General features: G+C 40.4%; 1 protein-coding gene across 1 annotated transcript; it reads left to right on the top strand.

The window, feature by feature from the left end:
* Positions 1-1,158: 1,158 nt before the first annotated feature.
* cnot2 (CCR4-NOT transcription complex, subunit 2) lies at positions 1,159-22,536 on the top strand. Its single transcript, XM_081355510.1, has 15 exons — positions 1,159-1,240; positions 2,314-2,439; positions 3,404-3,476; positions 3,580-3,727; positions 3,814-3,993; positions 7,004-7,080; positions 7,207-7,332; positions 7,519-7,643; positions 7,841-7,961; positions 8,446-8,602; positions 8,701-8,762; positions 8,844-8,893; positions 8,974-9,074; positions 9,179-9,323; positions 21,082-22,536. Exons 2-15 carry the CDS (start codon positions 2,326-2,328, stop codon positions 21,166-21,168), a joined length of 1,566 nt encoding a protein of 521 aa, XP_081211636.1. The 5' UTR covers positions 1,159-1,240; positions 2,314-2,325; the 3' UTR covers positions 21,169-22,536.
* The last annotated feature ends 80 nt before the right edge of the window (positions 22,537-22,616 follow it).

The raw sequence follows: 22,616 nt of genomic DNA, 5'->3' as shown, positions 1-22,616 counted from the left end.
GTGTAAAACAGGGACTTCTGGGAATGTCATTTCAACAGTTTTATTACTGTAAATTATATGGTAATTCATAGTAATTGCAAAAAACAAAAACAAATTTGACAGTATGTTACAGTAAAATTGCATATGTGAGGTAAACCATTTACAGTGGTGTAACTTACAATTCTTACAATTTAATAACATATTTATATGTGTGTGTGTATATATAATATATATACACACACACACATATAAATATGTTATTTTGATTAAAAGTAAAAAAAAAATTATGTATTATATATATTATATAATCATAATTATTATAAATTATTAAACATAATTTCAATGTAAGAAGTTTTTTTTTTGTTTTTTTTTTACAAATGTGATAGACATGACAAACAAAAGCTAAAGCCTTCTATTAAAAAAATTCACAGAATTTCATTCTTGCATTAATGCTTTTGTCTTCATTATGATATCAAACAGTTTTACATGAAACCATATACTATAAAGATTACATAGATAAAAAAATAGGATATAATGCATTTTCATCATATGCTTCTGCTATACATAGCAATTGTATACCCAGTTGCTTTGGATTTTTTGAGTAAAACAAGGTTGTAGGTTAACATTATTTAAAGAAACACCTTTAATGTGATAAAACACCACACTGTGTGGCTGTATTTTGGGATAATGACTGGCTGACTGTACATTATCCATTATTTACATGCTGCTTTCTAGTGTTTTCGAAACAGGACTTATACACCTTATACACCTATCAGCGAAAAGTTTATAACTCCTAGTATTAAATTTGAATTAAATTAAATTTACACCTCAAATTATGAATTATTAATGTTACCTGCTTGGCTGCAGATGTAGGCTACAATACACATATTCTGTAAGATCGTAAGATTTTCTGTATTCTAAGCAGGGCTTGTTAAATGGCAGACTATAAAATAGTATTATAAAATAAATATAAGTGCAAAACATAAACTAAAATCAAATGAAACTGTGCTGGTGTGATGTTTCAGGTATAAAAAGAGTGTAATGGTGAGTGTAGAGTGTAATGGTGTCATTCTATTATAACATAATAAATTTCTCCTGTAGAGAGTCTAATATCCAGCAGAATGTGTCCAGCACAATTTTCAGTCTAGTATGAAATAAACTGAAGGTCAAGGGGTCAGAGGGTAAAGGCTATTCCCCCAGCATTCTCGCCTGTAGGATACACAGCCATCTTGGATCTGCGAGGAGAGGGTAAATTAATGCGGTTAGTCAATTTCATTTTCACCCTAAAAAATACATTGCACAACAGGGTTTGCATCGCATATACAGGGCCAAATGAACATTTGCAGCTTTATGCGTTTATCCAAGCAGATATTTAGTTGCTGAATGAATGCAATGACACGTTTGCACGGCTTTACTGGTTTCTGTTTTTGTTCTGGAGGCCAGAGTTAGCCGACTAGCGCTGAGTGCTAACAAAAACAGTCAGCCGAGACAGGCCTAAACCATTTCAACAGATAGATACATGCATTATGTATGTCTAGATATCTAGTATAAAACTGAAATATCATGACTAATATAGATTAAGTGGTTCAATGTGTTTTGGTTTTCATTCATCTTTATTTAAGCCGAAAATGTCTAGTTAGCAGCTACATGGCTATCGGCAAAGCTAACTAGCTGATATAAATGAGAACATTTCGCGACATGCCATTGTTTATTTTACTTATTTATCTCTGTAATTATGTTCGTAACACCATAACACATACGAATCAGTTTTAATATTTTGAATGATGTTACGCTGTATTGAATTGTGAGTTTGTTAAACTATCTGGCTAGTAATTGATGTTTCTTTATGGATTTAGCTGGTGTTTTAAGCTGATTGTGTGTTTGTTGTCAGGTGTCAGTTCAGAAAGCGATATTTGTATTGTTTTACAACCATACACCAAATATCTGCTGTGTTTTGAATAGATTAATACATTATTTGTTCAACAACGTACCGAAATAGCAGGACAATATGCTCTTATAGCATACGATTACTCGCTAAATTACAGTAAAGTTTAATCTTTCACATCCTAATTGCGAGATTTAGGTAAATTGTGCTGAAGAAATAAAAAACAGCCTGTACGTTTTCATAATGCTCTTTAAAGCAGCATATAGCCTTAGGTCTTGTTCTGCCGTGGTAATTCATTATTTATTAAAAGTTCTCAGTATTGCCATATAGAGCTGGTTAATGATATGTCCACTTGATGTGTGCAAAGATAACCTGATATGATTTTGCTTCAGATATGGGTGATCAGGAACTAAATATCTTGGTTTTAACTATCTCCTCTTTTTCCGTAGGTGACAAACGGAATGTTCAGTGCAACGAGAAAGAAGTTTAATGAGGGGGTCGATAGTGACTACCCGGATGAGAGAGACATGTACTATGGCCAGCAGTCTATGTTTCCGCATCGATCGGAGAAAGACGTAAGAACAGTCGTTAGTTAATTCTGATTGTTTTGTCCATCGTGTCTAATGCTTTTGTTGACCATAGGTCCGACAGAATGACAACATATTACGTTATTATTGGCTATCCACTGACCTGACCACCAAAACATTTGTCAAAACGTTTTCTTTCCAAAATAATAATTAATTTTTTTATTTTGCAATAGTCCTTCATAAATGTATATATGGTTCAAAACATTACTGATAAATTACAGTAAATTACATTACTGTTTTGTATTTCCCATCATTCTGAACGGCATCACAACAGAGATAAAGCACACAGATAAAGCATTCCCAATACACATCTAATGTGCGTCATAATTTGTTTTTATGTTGCATTAGTGCTGAAAAGCGTCTTTCATTTGTCAGTAAGGGAAATAGCGAGAAATTTAAATGAGAAATATACAATACCATTCAATATATATGTATACATATATTAAAGAAGTCAATAGTTTTATTCAGCAAGGATGCATTGATCAAAAGTGACTGTAAAGACATTTTTGATGTTACAAAATATTTCCATTTCATATAAATGCTGTTCTTTTGAACTTTCTAGTCAAAGGAATCTTGAAAAAATGTTTCACAGTGTCTACAAAAATATAAGCACAACTATTTTCAACATTGATGATAATAATAAATGTTTTTTTAGCAGCAAATCATCATATTAGAATAATGTTTGAAGGATCACGTGACACTGACGACTGGAGTACTGATGCTGAAAATCACAAGAATTACATAAACAAGAATATGAATAATAACAATAATATATTTCACTATATGACCTATCAAATAAATGCAGCCTCGCTGAGCATAAGAGACTTCTTTCAAAAATCTTACATTCTACAACTTATGGATATGTAAATATGTATATGAAAAAGGTTTCTAATATGTGTGTTTAATAATGTCAGATCTTGTTTACATATTATTTAAAAAACTTGTTTTACAGATGCTGCCATCTCCCTCGCCGTCATTGTCAGGTCAATTGTCACAACTTGGTGCGAGTTTGTATGGTCCGCAAAGTGAGTACAAGTCTTATATTACTGATAAGTCATTGTGCTTCTCATAAAAGCACTTTGCACTCTGATTCTGAGCACCATTTGATCAGTGTTTCTTAATTTGTAGGTGCACTAGGTTTCTCAACAAGAGGTATGAGCAACAACAATCCTCAACTGAACCGGAGTTTAACACAAAGCACTCAGTTACCGAGCCATAGCACCCCAACCACAGGCGTCCCAACAATGTCCCTCCACACACCACCATCGCCGAACAGGTACGCCATCTCCTCCGTGTGATTTATGTTGTGTGGGATGACGTGATCTGCTGTGCTAAATCCCTGCCTTGCTGATGTTTCCGCAGGGGCATCCTTCCCATGAACACCAGGAACATGATGAGCTCGCAGGTAGGGCAGGGCATGGGCATGAGCGGCAGGACCAACAGCATGGGCAGCTCTGGTCTGGGCAGCCCTAACCGAAGCTCTCCCAGCATTATCTGCATGCCCAAACAGCAGCCAGCACGCCAGCCATTCACCATCAACAGGTAAGACTGGCCACACGTGAGTGAGCAAACACCAATTGATTTGGTAAGGCTTTTTGAGGCTGTGAGTTTAACAGTTTACTAGTTTACAGTTAGTACAGTTTACTATTTAAAAAAAATTCATGTACAGAAATAACAGTGCCAAGACAGTGGTCAGATTGTTGACTTCTGAAGACAACGTCGAATGCTTTCTTTTTCCACAGTAATAGAATGTCTTTAATTTATCTTTATCGTTTATGGCACGGCTCAACAGTAAGGATTGAGGGTTAGGCTAGCAGCCAAAAAAATACATTTAAAGTGTCCCTATTATGCTTTTTTTTGAGAGGCTGCTCACTGCGGAGTGTGAAGTCCAGCTCCCCCTCTCTGAATGTAATTTGGGTGTAATGTGTGGAGCTAGAATATCCAATCTCACCCTAATCCTAACTCCATAACTCCACCCATAACATCCAGAGAGGTGGAGCTGGACGTCATTTGGCTCTGCAGTGAGCACCACTGTAGTTTGTAATATAGTTGTCTGTGAATGTAAAATCTCTACAAAGTTCGAAGAACAAAAAGCAGATAAATAGTAGGGATGGACATTTGTCAATTTTTCATTTCGAGTACTGATATATCTCAAAACTGAGTACTCGGGGGTGGGGCTTGTGAGGGGGCGTGGCATGTCCGTCAGGGTGATAATGAAAATAATAAAAACATTAAAAATGAAAACAGGCCTGTTGAAAAAAAAAACACTGCTGGATTATTAATAATATCATACTTTTTTGTTGTTCAAAAATTAACATCTAAAAGGAATATGACTGTCTCAAATACCCAAATCATAATCAATAATGTCGGGCATTGGCTATGAGCTGACGCTGAAGAGTGATTGAACACCGGTAAACTGAACCGTGTTGCTAGCGGGTTAATGAACTCAACCAAACGCATTCTATATGAGATTAATCAGGTGCATACAACTTGAAAGTAATAATACGACTTACTTCTTCGTCTTACTTCAAATGGAGGCGAATGCGCACGTGAACTTGTCTGAATGTGTAACTCCGTTGTGGATGCGCTCTTCCCGTAGCAACTCTGAAACACGGGCAACTAAAGCACAAAGAATTCTATTACAATAGTGTTTTCATTATAATGTTATGCAAATGGCCGATTGGTGCATTTTCATGATCAAAGTGATTCCAGGCATCACTGCACACTTTCAAATCCATATTTTCAAAAAAACATTAAAGGTATAGCGGAGGATTTTCTTTTTCCGGGTGGGTAGTGTAAACTATTGGTCCACCTAAGTGTCAATCATTCTGGTGATATGTAACGTAAGGCCGTCGTACGTGCTCGTCCCTTAGTTTTCGCTTTCTGCGCATGTGCACTTTCAGGTGTTTATGTGTGGTGGTGAGCTAGAGTTACGGTTTAAGCCATTCATTGAAGCTCGCCGTTTCACCGGGTCCTTTGAAAATGTCTGAGGGTCGCAAGAGAAAAAGTTTGTACGAACTGTATGAGAAGAAGAGAAAGGCCTCAGAAGAGAGAAACAAGATCGGAGTGTTTTTGGGAGATTGTTTCACACGATGGCGTGCGCTGAAAACACAGGTTGGGCTTCCCACTGATGCCTCAGTCGCGAAGTTTCTACTCGACAGGTAAAGTTTGGCATGCTATTTGGTGAAAAAGTGCAAATCTTCTTTTGGAAAGTAATCTTGTATGAGTGATGCCGACAGCAACTTGTAAACAGAGCGTGCACGAGGAGAACCTCGCACACGTTTAATAGGCGTTCCCTCTCGGGAGCATGTAGTGTGTTGCGCATGTGCATTTTTTCAAAAAGTGGAGAGGGCGGTTCTTATCTAAAATTTGGAAAGATCCTCCGCTATACCTTTAAGTCACAGCGATCATTGTTTTCATGATTGATCATCGCTATCACACAGAGTACTCGTGCTCATCCCTGATAAATATTGTTATTGTCTCCTAAAAGAAAGAAGCGATTCTGAACGACCTGAAACGAGTCGTCAGTAATTACAGTCTTTCTTCCTGCATGAACCTACGTAGGTTTGTAGTACTTTTGCATAATGGGTACCCGTGGTCTTCATTGGCTGCCTTTGAACAACGTCTACTTTTACCCTCAAACACTGTAGTTGTAGCTGAGACTGGAAGAGTTTGATTCGTGTTGTTGAAAAGAGGTGATGCGGCAATGTTTATGAGAAAACTAAAATATTTTTTGACCTTTGATGGATGTAAATATATATTCTAGGAGACTTCAAATTAACATAAGAAGCCTTTAAAATAGCATAATAGGAGCACTTTATGATTATTACAGCATTATTTTGAAATATTGTTAGAATCAAAAATTACTGTTAAAAAAGCAGCCATTACTCCACTATTCAGTCTCATATGATCCTTCAAAATCATTCTAATATGCTGATATTCTGCTCAAGAAACATTTATTATTATTATTATCAATGTTGAAAACAATTGTGCTGCTAAATATTTTTGTGAAAACTGTGATCTTTTTTCCCCCCAGGATTCTTTGATTAAATTTAAAAGAACAGCATTTTTTAAATGGAAACCTTTTGTAATACTATAAATGTCTTTACTGTCACTTTTGATCAATGTAATGTGTCCTTGCTGAATAGAAGTAGTGTGACCCAATTGCACACTTCCGTCAACTGGATCAAAACTCTCTTACACTTTCCCTGGATCAGCAAGCCATCCTTATTGTTGAGCCTTGTAAATGGACTTTTCCCATTATAACCGAATAACGGGCCTAAATTTTTTTCGCAAGGCTTGTTTTCTCTGCACATTTATGGTTGATGGGCACACACCATCTTGTTAGAATCTCCTTTCTTAAATACACACTTTGTTCCTTTGTTTATTGCTAAAATTAAAGCTGATTTTATGTTAAAAAGTGGATTCTCATAATCTTAAATACATATTATGTATTTTAATTAACTTTCACCTTAGGCCAAGATAAGGCCAATCAAGACTGATTAAGACTGACCTTAACAAAAGGGTCAAATCCTCATGTGTGTCATTGTAGTATGTCAGGATTTGGAATGGGCCGGAGCCAGGGGTTTGGAATGAACTCCTTATCCAATAACATCTTCAACGGGACAGGTGAGTGCTTCATTGATCGTGCTTGGTGATGACACACCATGACAGGAAACGTGACACTTAAATTATGTTCTAGAAAAAGAAGCATTCTATTCTCATTTTATTCTTTTTCTATCATCTGTGTGGCAGACGGGAGTGAAAACGTGACAGGAATAGATCTCTCAGAATTCCCAGCACTTGCAGACAGAAGTCGGAGGGAGGGAAACGGCAACCCAACACCGTTGCATAATCCGCTGGCTGGAAGGGCACCCTATGGTACGAGTTCATTTTACACAGTCGCATCACTTAGCAGCCGGAAACCCAAACCCTCTTAGTTTTTATGACTAAGCATGCTTCTCCTTCAATGGATGATGTGTTGTGAATGCATGACAAATTCAGTGGTTTTATTTTTATTTTCTCACAATTACCCTCAAACCTTTGTTAAAATGTATCTCTGTGTAGTTGGAATGGTCACAAAGCCATCGAACGAACAGTCGCAGGACTTCTCGATCCACAACGAAGACTTCCCAGCCCTACCTGGGCCCAACTACAAGGACCCGACATTGAGCACGGATGAAAGCAAATCAGTCAGTACTGCCTGAATTTGATCTTTCATAAGCTTCATAGAGAGATATAAATAAACGTGTAAATAAATAAATAACGTGTCATTGTTTTGCAGGGTGGGTAAGGATACTTGGCTATTCAAATTTGAAGTGATGCTGTCCAGTGCTGTGACTATTGTTTGACCTTTAACTCAGTGTTCTGGCCTCTGCTGTCTCCACAGAACTTGAACTCCTCAGGCAAGGGCAGCTCAAGTGCAGATGGACCCAAATTTCCCGGCGACAAGACATCATCAGCACAGAATAACAACCAGCAAAAGAAAGGGATCCAGGTGTTGCCTGATGGTGAGGCTCCCTAGCAACATTCACGGATGTATTTCAAACAACTTCCAGCTTTGAAAACATAACTGTTGAATAAAACAAGTAATGTGCTTTTTAATCAATTATTTTAAAGTATCAAGAATCTGCCCAGGCAGGTTTCAATGCACCAGTCAGGGTTTCCATTTCAAGTTTATACATTTAAAAAATATAATAATAATAATAATATTTCCAACCCCATGAAAAGTCATGGAAAGCAATATCTTACCCAAAAATGTATGTCATTAATGACTCACCCTCATGTCGTTCCAAACCCGTAAGACCTTCGTTCATCTTCGGAACACAAATTAAGATATTTTTGATGAAATCCGAGAGCTTTCTGACCCCCCAAAGACTGCAAGGTTATCTCATCTGATAATTGCAGGAAATAAATTAATTGGTCAGAAGATGTGGGAACCCTGTCCGTTGGAAACACTCAATCAAACTTGACATCCGTTCTCGTCTTTTATAGGAAAGGTAACAAACATTCCCTCAGGAATGGTGACGGATCAGTTTGGAATGATTGGACTCCTGACATTCATCCGGGCAGCTGAGACGGACCCTGGGATGGTTCACCTGGCTTTAGGAAGCGACCTAACAACGCTAGGACTCAACCTCAACTCTCCAGAGTACAATGCTTTAGTTTTTTGCCAAATATTGATTTCTTGTCAATGTTCTCTTTTCGTCCACACATTCATTTCTTCATTTCTGTTTTAACTCCTTGTAGGAATCTGTATCCTAAGTTTGCATCTCCCTGGGCTTCAGCTCCATGTCGACCACAAGACATTGGTAAGAGTTAATTTGACCTAACTGGTAAAGATGGCCAACTCATTTTGGCTCTTCAGTAATGAATGCAACTGTTTTTTTTAGACTTCCATGTTCCTTCAGAGTACTTAACCAACATTCACATAAGGGACAAGGTGAGGTGATAAACACTGCAATAAAACAGCATTGAAATTGTGATGCGCACCCAGCTGACCTCATAATGTGCTCTACACAGCTGGCTGCAATAAAACTGGGGCGATATGGTGAAGACCTGCTGTTCTACCTCTACTACATGAACGGAGGAGACCTCTTACAACTCCTCGCTGCCGTCGAGCTGTACGTCATGCTGATTAAGTCATTCTTTTCCCAAACATTTTTTTTTGGTAACCAACCACAGGTGGACGTCGAGAGGTTAAATGGAACGCTTTGTTGTATTGCAGTTTCAACCGGGACTGGCGGTACCATAAAGAGGAAAGGGTTTGGATTACAAGAGCACCTGGCATGGAGCCCACGCTAAAGACCAACACCTACGAGAGAGGAACATACTACTTCTTTGATTGTCATAACTGGAGGAAGGTCGCTAAGGTAAAGATACTGAAATCGGTGTCCTGAAATCTTTTTGTCTTAAGCTACGGAGAGTTGCTGATAGTCTTTTACTGATATTTCTGAAACCTAACATTGGATTTGTGCCATTTCTTATGGCTCATGCCGATATCTAAGAGAGCAGCAAGATGACTGTTACAGTAATGACATATAGTGTAAATAATAGTCGTGACCAATATAATTTTTTTCAATTATAAAATATAAGATTACTCTGTATAAAATATCCAGAAAGTGTAGATGATAATACTTAACCATAATTTAAAGAGTTCACCCAAAAATGAAAATTCTGTCATTAATTACTTACCCTCATGTCGTTCCAAACCCATAAGACTTTCATTCAGTTTCGGAACACAAATAAAGATCTTTTTGATGAAATATGAATTGAGTGGTTTAGTCCAAATTTTCTGAAGTGACTTGATCACTTTATATGATGAACAGATTTAATTGATCAGTGAAAGTAAACTACTCAACCGAACCTGCTTGAACCATTTTTAAGACACGAGAATGAATCTCACTGGTTCTTGCAGAAGCTCAAACGTGCTTCGTAACACGAGAATGAACCTCATTGGTTCTTGTGGAAGCTCAAACGTGCTGCGTAACACGAGAATGAACCTCATTGGTTCTTGCGGAAGCTCAAACGTGCTGCGTAACACGAGAATGAACCTCATTGGTTCTTGCGGAAGCTCAAACGTGCTGCGTAACATGAGAATGAACCTCATTGGTTCTTGCTGAAGCTCAAACGTGCTGCGTAACATGAGAATGAACCTCATTGGTTCTTGCTGAAGCTCAAACGTGTTGCGTAACATGAGAATGAACCTCATTGGTTCTTGCTGAAGCTCAAACGTGCTGCGTAACATGAGAATGAGCCTCATTGGTTCTTGCTGAAGCTCAAACGTGCTGCGTAACATGAGAATTAACCTCATTGGTTCTTGTGGAAGCTCAAACGTGCTGCGTAACACGAGAATGAACCTCATTCACTGCAAAAAATGCTGTTCTTACTTAGTATTTTTGTGTTGTTTCCAGTCCAAAAATCTAAAAATTCTTAAATCAAGAAGCATTTACTAGAGAAGTAAAACTACATAAGAAATTCTATTTTGTTTTCAGATAAACAGAAAGTATCTTAAGTGATTTTTGCTTAAAACAAGCTAAATTATCTGCCAGTGCAGTAAGGAAAATAATCTTGTTTTAAGATTATGTTTTTATTAAGTTTTTTTTAATTAAGTTTTTTTTTCTTACTGCACTGGCAGATAATTTAGCTTGTTTTAAGCAAAAATTACTTAAGTTACTTACTGTTTATCTGAAAACAAAAAATAATTTCTTATGTAGTTTTACTTCTCTAGTAAATACTTCTTGATTTAAGAATTTTTAGATTTTTGGACTGGAAACAACACAAAAATACTAAGTAAGAACAGCATTTTTTGCAGTGTTGGTTCTTGCTGAAGCTCAAACGTGCTGCGTAACACGAGAATGAACCTCATTGGTTCTTGTGGAAGCTCAAACGTGCTGCGTAACATGAGAATGAGCCTCATTGGTTCTTGCTGAAGCTCAAACGTGCTGCGTAACATGAGAATGAACCTCATTGGTTCTTGCTGAAGCTCAAACGTGCTGCATAACACACAAGAATGAATCTCATTGGTACTTGCGCACGAGAATGAACCTCATTGGTTCTTTGTGATTCTTTATTTAATTAACATTTTGTGTGTATAACTATTTACAACAAAGCCCAAGATTCGCCCATAAGACTAAATAAATGAATAAAATAAATAAATATTACAAGAAATTAACATAAAATTGACACTATATATAGAAGGATCTCAAAGTCTTTTTGATAGTCTCAATAAGGTCCAACCAAAATTGTATTGTCTTTCTGTTAGCGTTGAGCACTTTAGCTGTGGTACACTCCAAAAGGGCAATGTCCAGCAAATAGGACATCCAGATAGACATAGCTGGGGTAGTTGGTTCCAACCACAGTTTTAGGATAACCTTTTTAGCAGCAGCAAGGGCAGCGGACAGAATCCTCCTTTGATTGACAGACAGTGACAGCGAGGAATCATCCAGCAAAAGAAAAACCAGAGGGTCCTTTTGGATCGGAGTCCTCAGAAGATCTGTCAGTAAGTCCTGGACTGATAGAGTTCCAGGTTTTGATAGAATGGCATATAATTGAAACAAACTTTTCCAGAACTTTCTTAGGTATTCCAGTAAAAGGTAAATCCAAGTGGTCTCATTTGGTATGCTAAATAATAGGACCAAAAATCTGGTAGCGATAAGCCTCCATGAGGTTTTAGCCTGTGCATAGATTTGAGATGAATTCTAGGCCGTTTATAATTCCATACGAATTGTTACTGCTGTACAAAGCTCTTTAAAGTAACCAATAAGTGGTGCCAGAGGTAAAGTTGAAAATAAAAAGCTCATCCTCAGAAGTATATTCATCTTAATTGTGGCCATCCTACCATGAAGAGCCAAGCAGAGTGGAGACCAACACAGAAGATTACTTGAAATCTTATCCAGAAGAGACTGGTAGTTCCACTTAGAAATGTGAGATAATGAAGAAAAAACTCTAATCCCAAGATAGTTAAACTGGTCGCTGACTGGAATCATACTGGGTAAGGCCTGAATCTCTGATTTAGCAGCTAAGTTAAGGGGCAAAAGTATGGATTTGTTCCAGTTAATTTTATAACTGGACAGTTTACCAAATGCATCAAATAATTTTAAGCATTCTTTTTAACCGAATCTGTGATAGATACAACAGAATCTCGTCAGCATAGAGTGAGATCTTATGAGACGCATTCATACAGCTTATAGGGACTATTGCCAAGCATTGTCTAATCGCTTGGGCCAAAGGCTCTAATGATAAATTAAAAAGCAAGGGTGACAGGGGACATCCTTGGCGAGTGCCATTTCCAAGGCGGAAGGAAGGAGAAATATGAGGACCAGTAAGAACTCTGGCTGAACAATCAAAATTGATTGTTCATCCAGAGTTTTGAAAGCTTGCACGAAAAAAGAACAAAACCCAAAACGCTCCAGGACAGACCACAAAAAATTCCACTCAATTCTGTCGAATGTTTTCTCTGCATCCAGAGAAAGGACTGCAGAGGAAGCTGTATAGGAGTCTGCTTGTTGAATAATATGAGGAAGCCTACGTATATTGTCCGCAGCAAATCTCCCCCTAAGAAAACCTGACTGATCATACTTGATCAAGTCTCCTACACACGATCCAATCTTAAGGCCAAGACTTTTGCCATCAGCTTTGAATCTGTGGATAGAAGGCTAATTGGCCTGTAGCTAGAACACTCAAGAGAATCCTTCCCTTTCTTAAAAAGCAAAGTTATTAAAGCTGTGTTTTGGTGCCGAGCACCTTTTTCTAAAGCAAAATTAAAAGAATTAAGTATCAAGGGAGCCACTATGTCCCATAATGTCTTCAATAACTCCGGGGGAATCCCATCTTACCCAGGGGCTTTATTACTGCTCATGGAGTCCAGGGCAGATTTCAATTCTTCATTTGTCAAAGGGCTGTCTAATATATCGCGCTGAGAATCATTTCATTTGGGAAGATTTAAATGCTTAAGGAATAAATACAAATTTGTTGGGTCAGTGCTGGATTCTGAAGAATACAAATGTTGATGGGATTCAAATACTCTTATTTACATTCTTAGGTTGAGTATATGCTGAACCCTCATGCCTAACAGCAGATCTGCTGGCCTTAGATTCACCATCCTTCAATCTCAAAGCCAAAAGCTTGGAGGGGCGTTTTCCATTGAAATAATAAGATGTATGAAAAATTCAGCTCTATGCAAATATATAGATTTTAATTCTGATTTAAGGATGTTTACTACTTTGGCTTTGATCTCAGAAAATGTACCTTTTAATTCCTTTTCTAATAGATCAATTTGTTTTTCTAATTCGATTTTTACGGCTCTCTCTATGCTTTTTACTTAAGGATGAAAAACGTATACATTTACCCCTAATAAAACATTTAGTGGTTTCTCACAATACTTGAGGGTTAGAAGCTGATTCCCTGTTAATCTGCAAAAACTGCTTCAAAGAGCTGCGTAATTCAGCCACAAATGTACAGTCCTGTAATAAGGAAGTATTAAATCTCCAGCGATTATGTCTGGAGCCCAACGATACAGAGGTTAATGATCAGATAAAAGAAGTGGCTGAATATCAACTTTACTTACTTTACTTTATCTATTTTGAAAGCGATGCACGTCAGTTGACTTCAAATGAGACTTTTACATCTTAGATAATCTAAGCATTTGGTTCGCTTGATAGGGCTATTTATCTCATTAAAGTTCCATGACAATATATTTAGAGCCATAAGTTGAGTAACAGCAATATGCAGACTAACCAGAACAAGGCGGGAGGACCAAAAAGTAGTCCCCAGGAAAGATAGCGGATGGCAATCAAAAAATATGCAATACATGTATACATACAAATACTACGCATGTTAATATATGCATAAAACAAATAAAACTTGCGTGGGCGGACTCGGGCATGGAACAGAAAAACGCAAACAAGAACAGTAAAAGAACGGGCAGTACGCAAAGAATTAAAACACTCTTCTACTTGCCCTTAACGTAACAGTCTTTGGATACACGGCCAACTAGCAGTCCGATGACCTGACCTGGTCATTTTCCGGATGAAAAAAATAATCAATCCGTCTCAGTAAGGTCCTCCATGGGAACATGGGATGATTCATGCTCATTCACCTCGGATTCTCGTGACACAACCGCCTCAGCTCCCTTCAGGGAAGATTTAAGATTGAGAACGAACTTTTCAACCTCCGCCGGTGTCTCAAGAAGTGAAATCTTCTCTCGGTGAGTAACTTTCACTACCGCGGGATAGAGCAAAAAAGACGTCATTCCCAACTGAGTTAGCTTCTTCCTCACCAATGCCATCGCTCTCCTCTTAGACGCAGTGCGAGTGCTGTAATCTGGGAAGAAAAGCAGTGGAGATCCATTATGAAGAATTTGTCCAGTAGCACGGACTCCATTCAGGATTGCATTCAGATCTTGATACCGCAGCATCTTAAAGATGAACGTACGAGGGGTAGATTTTGTGCGCTCACCGCTGTATTTACGGGAATCCATTTAGGAAGATTATTCTGTATAAATTGCAGAGGGTCATCTCCTTCTACACCCTCTTTTAGTCCCCACTAGACCAGGGTTCCTCAAACTTGGTCCTGGAGGGCCACTGTCCTGCACAGTTTAGCTCCAACCCTGATCAAACACACCTAGCAGTGAGTTTCTAGTGATCCTGAAGACATTGATTAGCTTGCTCAGGTGTGTTTGATCAGTGTTGAAGCTAAACTCTGCAGGACAGCGGCCCTCCAGGACCGAGTTTGAGGAACCCTGCACTAGACGGACATTGGACTGGCGGCTTTTGTCCTCGATTATCGCCAACTTTTCCTGAAGGGAGTCCACTGCTAGCTTCACCTCCACGGTGTCTTTTTTTTTGCGTTACGAAACGCTGCCTGCATGTTGTAAAAGTTATTTCTTATCAGCCGAACGTCCTCTTCCAGGACTCTAAGTTTATCCGTGATCGGGGCGAATTTTTCCTTAAACAGTTCCCTGATGAAGCTGAGGTGCATCTTTAACTTGTCAGCAACAATGGCGCGAAGTTCCCCCTCAGGAACACAATTAGGGTCTTTAACTCGCTTTTTTTCCCGGGGAAGCCAACGTTAATTGACGTTTTGCCATCTTCATTTGTTGCACCGTCATCAGAGCAACCAAAACTAACCAAGCGTTGATAGTTTTACTGAGAACATGTAGATTAAGGATACCGAGTCAGGGAGCAGTCGAACTACACAGCCATTGCTACTGGTAGGCCACGTGATCAACCTCATTGGTTCTTGCTGAAGCTCAAACGTGCTGCGTAACATGAGAATGAACCTCATTGGTTCTTGTGGAAGCTCAAACGTGCTGCTTAACACGAAAATGAACCTCATTGGTTCTTGTGGAAGCTCAAACGTGCTGCGTAACATGAGAATGAACCTCATTGGTTCTTGCTGAAGCTCAAACATGCTGCGTAACATGAGAATGAACCTCATTGGTTCTTACTGAAGCTCAAACGTGCTTCGTAACACGAGAATGAACCTCATTGGTTCTTGCTGAAGCTCAAACGTGCTGCGTAACATGAGAATGAACCTCATTGGTTCTTGCTGAAGCTCAAACATGCTGCGTAACATGAGAATGAACCTCATTGGTTCTTACTGAAGCTCAAACGTGCTTCGTAACACGAGAATGAACCTCATTGGTTCTTGCTGAAGCTCAAACGTGCTGCGTAACATGAGAATGAACCTCATTGGTTCTTGCTGAAGCTCAACCGCGCTGCGTAACATGAGAATGAACCTCATTGGTTCTTGCTGAAGCTCAAACGTGCTGCGTAACACGAGAATGAACCTCATTGGTTCTTGCTGAAGCTCAAACGTGCTGCGTAACACGAGAATGAACCTCATTGGTTCTTGCTGAAGCTCAAACGTGCTGCGTAACACGAGAATGAACCTCATTGGTTCTTGAGGAAGCTCAAACGTGCTGCGTAACATGAGAATGAACCTCATTGGTTCTTGCTGAAGCTCAAACATGCTGCGTAACATGAGAATGAACCTCATTGGTTCTTGCTGAAGCTCAACCGCGCTGCGTAACATGAGAATGAACCTCATTGGTTCTTGCTGAAGCTCAAACGTGCTGCGTAACACGAGAATGAACCTCATTGGTTCTTGCTGAAGCTCAAACGTGCTGCGTAACACGAGAATGAACCTCATTGGTTCTTGCTGAAGCTCAAACGTGCTGCGTAACACGAGAATGAACCTCATTGGTTCTTGCTGAAGCTCAAACGTGCTTCGTAACACGAGAATGAACCTCATTGGTTCTTGCTGAAGCTCAAACGTGCTGCGTAACATGAGAATGAACCTCATTGGTTCTTGCTGAAGCTCAACCGCGCTGCGTAACATGAGAATGAACCTCATTGGTTCTTGCTGAAGCTCAAACGTGCTGCGTAACACGAGAATGAACCTCATTGGTTCTTGCTGAAGCTCAAACGTGCTGCGTAACACGAGAATGAACCTCATTGGTTCTTGCTGAAGCTCAAACGTGCTGCGTAACACGAGAATGAACCTCATTGGTTCTTGAGGAAGCTCAAACGTGCTGCGTAACATGAGAATGAACTTCATTGGTTCTTGCTGAAGCTCAAACGTGCTGCGTAACATGAGAATGAACCTCATTGGTTCTTGAGGAAGCTCAAACGTGCTGCGTAACACGAGAATGAACTTCATTGGTTCTTGCTGAAGCTCAAACGTGCTGCGTAACACCAGAATGAACCTCGTTGGTTCTTGCTGAAGCTCAAACGTGCTGCGTAACATGAGAATGAACCTCATTGGTTCTTGCTGAAGCTCAAACGTGCTGCGTAACACCAGAATGAACCTCGTTGGTTCTTGCTGAAGCTCAAACGTGCTGCGTAACACCAGAATGAACCTCGTTGGTTCTTGCTGAAGCTCAAACGTGCTGCGTAACATGAGAATGAACCTCGTTGGTTCTTGCTGAAGCTCAAACGTGCTGCGTAACATGAGAATGAACCTCATTGGTTCTTGCTGAAGCTCAAACGTGCTGCGTAACATGAGAATGAACCTCATTGGTTCTTGAGGAAGCTCAAACGTGCTGCGTAACATGAGAATGAACCTCATTGGTTCTTGCTGAAGCTCAAACGTGCTGCGTAACACCAGAATTAACCTCATTGGTTCTTGCAGAAGCTCAAACGTGCTGCGTAACACCAGAATTAACCTCATTGGTTCTTGTGGAAGCTCAAACGTGCTGCGTAACACGAGAATGAACCTCATTGGTTCTGCCGAAGCTCAAACGTGCTGCGTAACATGAGAATGAGCCTCATTGGTTCTTGCTGAAGCTCAAACGTGCTGCGTAACACCAGAATTAACCTCATTGGTTCTTGCTGAAGCTCAAACGTGCTGCGTAACACCAGAATTAACCTCATTGGTTCTTGCTGAAGCTCAAACGTGCTGCGTAACACCAGAATGAACCTCATTGGTTCTTGTGGAAGCTCAAACGCGCTGCGTAACACGAGAATGAACCTCATTGGTTCTTGCTGAAGCTCAAACGTGCTGCGTAACACGAGAATGAACCTCATTGGTTCTTGCTGAAGCACAAACGTGCTGCGTAACATGAGAATGAACCTCATTGGTTCTTGCTGAAGCTCAAACGTGCTTCGTAACACGAGAATGAACCTCATTGGTTCTTGCTGAAGCTCAAACGTGCTGCGTAACACCAGAATTAACCTCATTGGTTCTTGCTGAAGCTCAAACGTGCTGCGTAACACGAGAATGAGCCTCATTGGTTCTTGCTGAAGCTCAAACGTGCTGCGTAACACCAGAATTAACCTCATTGGTTCTTGCTGAAGCTCAAACGTGCTGCGTAACACCAGAATTAACCTCATTGGTTCTTGCTGAAGCTCAAACGTGCTGCGTAACATGAGAATGAGCCTCATTGGTTCTTGCTGAAGCTCAAACGTGCTGCGTAACACCAGAATTAACCTCATTGGTTCTTGCTGAAGCTCAAACGTGCTGCGTAACACCAGAATTAACCTCATTGGTTCTTGCTGAAGCTCAAACGTGCTGCGTAACACGAGAATGAACCTCATTGGTTCTTGCTGAAGCACAAACGTGCTGCGTAACATGAGAATGAACCTCATTGGTTCTTGCTGAAGCTCAAACGCGCTGCGTAACACGAGAATGAACCTCATTGGTTCTTGCTGAAGCTCAAACGCGCTGCGTAACACGAGAATGAACCTCATTGGTTCTTGCTGAAGCTCAAACGTGCTGCGTAACATGAGAATGAACCTCATTGGTTCTTGCAGAAGCTCAAACGTGCTGCGTAACACGAGAATGAACCTCATTGGTTCTGCCGAAGCTCAAACGTGCTGCGTAACATGAGAATGAGCCTCATTGGTTCTTGCTGAAGCTCAAACGTGCTGCGTAACACCAGAATTAACCTCATTGGTTCTTGCTGAAGCTCAAACGTGCTGCGTAACACCAGAATTAACCTCATTGGTTCTTGCTGAAGCTCAAACGCGCTGCGTAACACGAGAATGAACCTCATTGGTTCTTGCTGAAGCACAAACGTGCTGCGTAACATGAGAATGAACCTCATTGGTTCTTGCTGAAACTCAAACGTGCTGCGTAACACGAGAATGAACCTCATTGGTTCTTGCTGAAGCTCAAACGCGCTGCGTAACACGAGAATGAACCTCATTGGTTCTTGCTGAAGCACAAACGTGCTGCGTAACATGAGAATGAACCTCATTGGTTCTTGCTGAAGCTCAAACGTGCTGCGTAACATGAGAATGAACCTCATTGGTTCTTGCTGAAGCTCAAACGTGCTGCGTAACACGAGAATGGACCTCATTGGTTCTTACTGAAGCTCAAACGTGCTGCGTAACACGAGAATGAACCTCATTGGTTCTTGCTGAAGCTCAAACGTGCTGCGTAACACGAGAATGGACCTCGTTGGTTCTTACTGAAGCTCAAACGTGCTGCGTAACACGAGAATGAACCTCATTGGTTCTGCCGAAGCTCAAACGTGCTGCGTAACATGAGAATGGACCTCATTGGTTCTTACTGAAGCTCAAACGTGCTGCGTAACACCAGAATTAACCTCATTGGTTCTTGCTGAAGCTCAAACGTGCTGCGTAACACGAGAATGAACCTCATTGGTTCTTGCTGAAGCACAAACGTGCTGCGTAACATGAGAATGAACCTCGTTGGTTCTTACTGAAGCTCAAACGTGCTGCGTAACACGAGAATGAACCTCATTGGTTCTTACTGAAGCTCAAACGTGCTGCGTAACACGAGAATGAACCTCATTGGTTCTTGCTGAAGCTCAAACGTGCTGCGTAACACGAGAATGGACCTCGTTGGTTCTTACTGAAGCTCAAACGTGCTGCGTAACACGAGAATGAACCTCATTGGTTCTTGCTGAAGCTCAAACGTGCTGCGTAACACGAGAATGGACCTCATTGGTTCTTACTGAAGCTCAAACGTGCTGCGTAACACCAGAATTAACCTCATTGGTTCTTGCTGAAGCTCAAACGTGCTGCGTAACACGAGAATGAACCTCATTGGTTCTTGCTGAAGCACAAACGTGCTGCGTAACATGAGAATGAACCTCATTGGTTCTTGCTGAAGCTCAAACGCGCTGCGTAACACGAGAATGAACCTCATTGGTTCTTGCTGAAGCTCAAACGCGCTGCGTAACACGAGAATGAACCTCATTGGTTCTTGCTGAAGCTCAAACGTGCTGCGTAACATGAGAATGAACCTCATTGGTTCTTGCAGAAGCTCAAACGTGCTGCGTAACACGAGAATGAACCTCATTGGTTCTGCCGAAGCTCAAACGTGCTGCGTAACATGAGAATGAGCCTCATTGGTTCTTGCTGAAGCTCAAACGTGCTGCGTAACACCAGAATTAACCTCATTGGTTCTTGCTGAAGCTCAAACGTGCTGCGTAACACCAGAATTAACCTCATTGGTTCTTGCTGAAGCTCAAACGCGCTGCGTAACACGAGAATGAACCTCATTGGTTCTTGCTGAAGCACAAACGTGCTGCGTAACATGAGAATGAACCTCATTGGTTCTTGCTGAAACTCAAACGTGCTGCGTAACACGAGAATGAACCTCATTGGTTCTTGCTGAAGCTCAAACGCGCTGCGTAACACGAGAATGAACCTCATTGGTTCTTGCTGAAGCACAAACGTGCTGCGTAACATGAGAATGAACCTCATTGGTTCTTGCTGAAGCTCAAACGTGCTGCGTAACATGAGAATGAACCTCATTGGTTCTTGCTGAAGCTCAAACGTGCTGCGTAACACGAGAATGGACCTCATTGGTTCTTACTGAAGCTCAAACGTGCTGCGTAACACGAGAATGAACCTCATTGGTTCTTGCTGAAGCTCAAACGTGCTGCGTAACACGAGAATGGACCTCGTTGGTTCTTACTGAAGCTCAAACGTGCTGCGTAACACGAGAATGAACCTCATTGGTTCTGCCGAAGCTCAAACGTGCTGCGTAACATGAGAATTTACCTCATTGGTTCTCGCACATTAAGCGATCATGCTCGAGTTTCCGTTTACCACAACTGATGTGTGAGTTGATGATTGTTTATATGTGAATAAAAGCCTAAATTCAATCTGTTTATCATATAAAGTGATCACATGTGAAAAGTGATCTTCAGAAATTTTGGACTAAACCGCTCAGTTCATATGAATTAGTTTTACGATCTCTTTATGAACGCTTTGAAGCGTCAAAGCGTTAGTTGCGTAGCTGTCAAAGATTTTCCTTTGTGTTCCGAAGATGAACGGGTTTGAAACGACATGAGGGTGAGTAATTAATGACAGAATTATATTTGTGTTTTAAATGCATTAAAATGAATTGTAATAAATATTGTTTAATTTGATCAAAAGTACTTTATATGGGATTGTTAATTTTCACACGTACATGGCAAAAATGTTTGAATCGATCTGCTGCAGTGTGAACATTAATTAATTATTACTCTATTTACAAAAAAAAGTTGAAAACCGAAAACGTGCACCTTGAAGTACTTATTTGACCAGTTGTGCAGTTACCTGTCGATGCTGATAATGACAGAATATGTCATTATTATACTGAACATTCAAGTGAAGTGCATGTCATATGTGTGGCTAGACGTCAGCTCTGTGCTTTCCTCTCGTCTCTCAGGAGTTTCACCTGGAATACGACAAGCTAGAGGAGCGGCCTCACGTGCCAACCACCTTCAATTACAATCCGGCCCAGCAGGCCTTCTGAAGCTGCGTCCATCAGCACCCGTGAGCTCTAGGAGCGATCGGCCAGAGACAGCCAGCCGACCTGCCCGACCACAAAAAACCTGGTTTTATTCCTCAACTGTCTGGACAAGAACTGCGGGAGGGGGAGGGGAGGGTGGCAGGGGTCTCCACCTTGAGAACTGGGGGGGGAGGGACCCTGCCTTACAAATTATGTGCTGCCCGAACACAAAAAAACACTTCTATATATTTTCATTCTGTTTTTAAATTCCCCTCTTACGTTTTTTTTCTTCTCCCTCCATTTCATTTCGAGCAGGGTCAATGTTTTGTTTACTCCTCTGATGGAAAGCCCCTTTTGGTGTTTGCCTGGAGTCTTTGAAGTTGCAGTACAGCACACAAACACATCCATTGGTATTAAAGAGAAAAAAAATAAAATACGCAGTTCGCGCTTTGTTTTCCGAAGCGCGCTGCGCTAACAAACAGGACAGACACAAAGACAAATCCAATACATGTGAATACACAAGGGCAAAAGAAAATGCAATGTTCATTGTTGCACTATTTAGTAATAAAAGAACACAAAAATTGTTTTCTGCTTTTTTTTTTAATGTGGGAAAATCGCTCCGCTCACATCGTTGTCTGGAAGGACGCGCGGCCCTGTCATTAACATCATGGAGGTGCTTCCCCCCCTCTTTTCTTTCGTTTGTCATTCCTTTTGCTCCATCCACCTGCGTTCCTCATCCCGAGCTGTTTTCTGCTTAGTTTCAATAAAACCCAATCAGACTGTTTCAGTGACCGTTGCTGGGCACAAGCCGCGGACCAGGCGGTTGTGAGCTTATCAAGAAACATTGTTCCAGAATGAATACAAACCCTTTTCAGTCTTTGTTACGATTTTGTAATAAACGTGTACATTTTTTTAATTTTTTGACATCACATGAATAAAGATATGTATGTATGAATGTGTATATATATGATATATATAGATAGATGTATCTATATATATATATACATTACGTCTATTTTGGAAGAAGTAACTATGCTTGACCTCGTTTTTAGGAGGTAAACAGAAATGGCATTATGTGGTAGAAGCAAAAATGCAAAAGACAAAAAAAATTAGTGAACAGTATGTTGAGCTGCCAGACGGGGAATCACGTTTGTTACCCTGTGCACTTAAAGACCAATTCAACTAAACGAATAAAGGCGACACGGAGGGCCTACCGAGGATCTGTATTTCGGGAAAAAACCACGGGGGTGGAGACATTTCAACTGCAGCTATTTGAATAGAAGCATTTCGTAGGAAAGGGAAAACCGATAGTACGAAAAACAGACCAATCTTGTATTTTCTGACCACATTTAAGGCTCCCTTTCTTTGTAATAAAGCAGAACGGCTTTCCTGAACCAGTGTTTGGACTCTGTATGGGACGGGGTTGTGTGGGTGAGACCGCACTTACAGTACCAGCATGCTGTTTGTAATCT

This window comes from Scardinius erythrophthalmus (genome assembly GCF_964197995.2).
Source record: "Scardinius erythrophthalmus genome assembly, chromosome: 24".
Taxonomy (NCBI): domain Eukaryota; kingdom Metazoa; phylum Chordata; class Actinopteri; order Cypriniformes; family Leuciscidae; genus Scardinius; species Scardinius erythrophthalmus.
Note: the sequence above shows the minus strand (reverse complement) of the source record. Positions and strands in the feature narration are given on the sequence as shown.

What these genes read in the sequence shown, in the direction of transcription:
- cnot2 (XM_081355510.1), top strand. Translation starts at nt 2,326, where the DNA reads ATGTTCAGTGCAACGAGAAAGAAGTTTAATGAGGGGGTCGATAGTGAC. An exon ending in CAGCCATTCACCATCAACAG is followed by an intron (nt 3,994 to 7,003) that starts GTAAGACTGGCC and finishes GTGTCATTGTAG; the next exon opens with TATGTCAGGATTTGGAATGG. An exon ending in GATCCAGGTGTTGCCTGATG is followed by an intron (nt 7,962 to 8,445) that starts GTGAGGCTCCCT and finishes CGTCTTTTATAG; the next exon opens with GAAAGGTAACAAACATTCCC.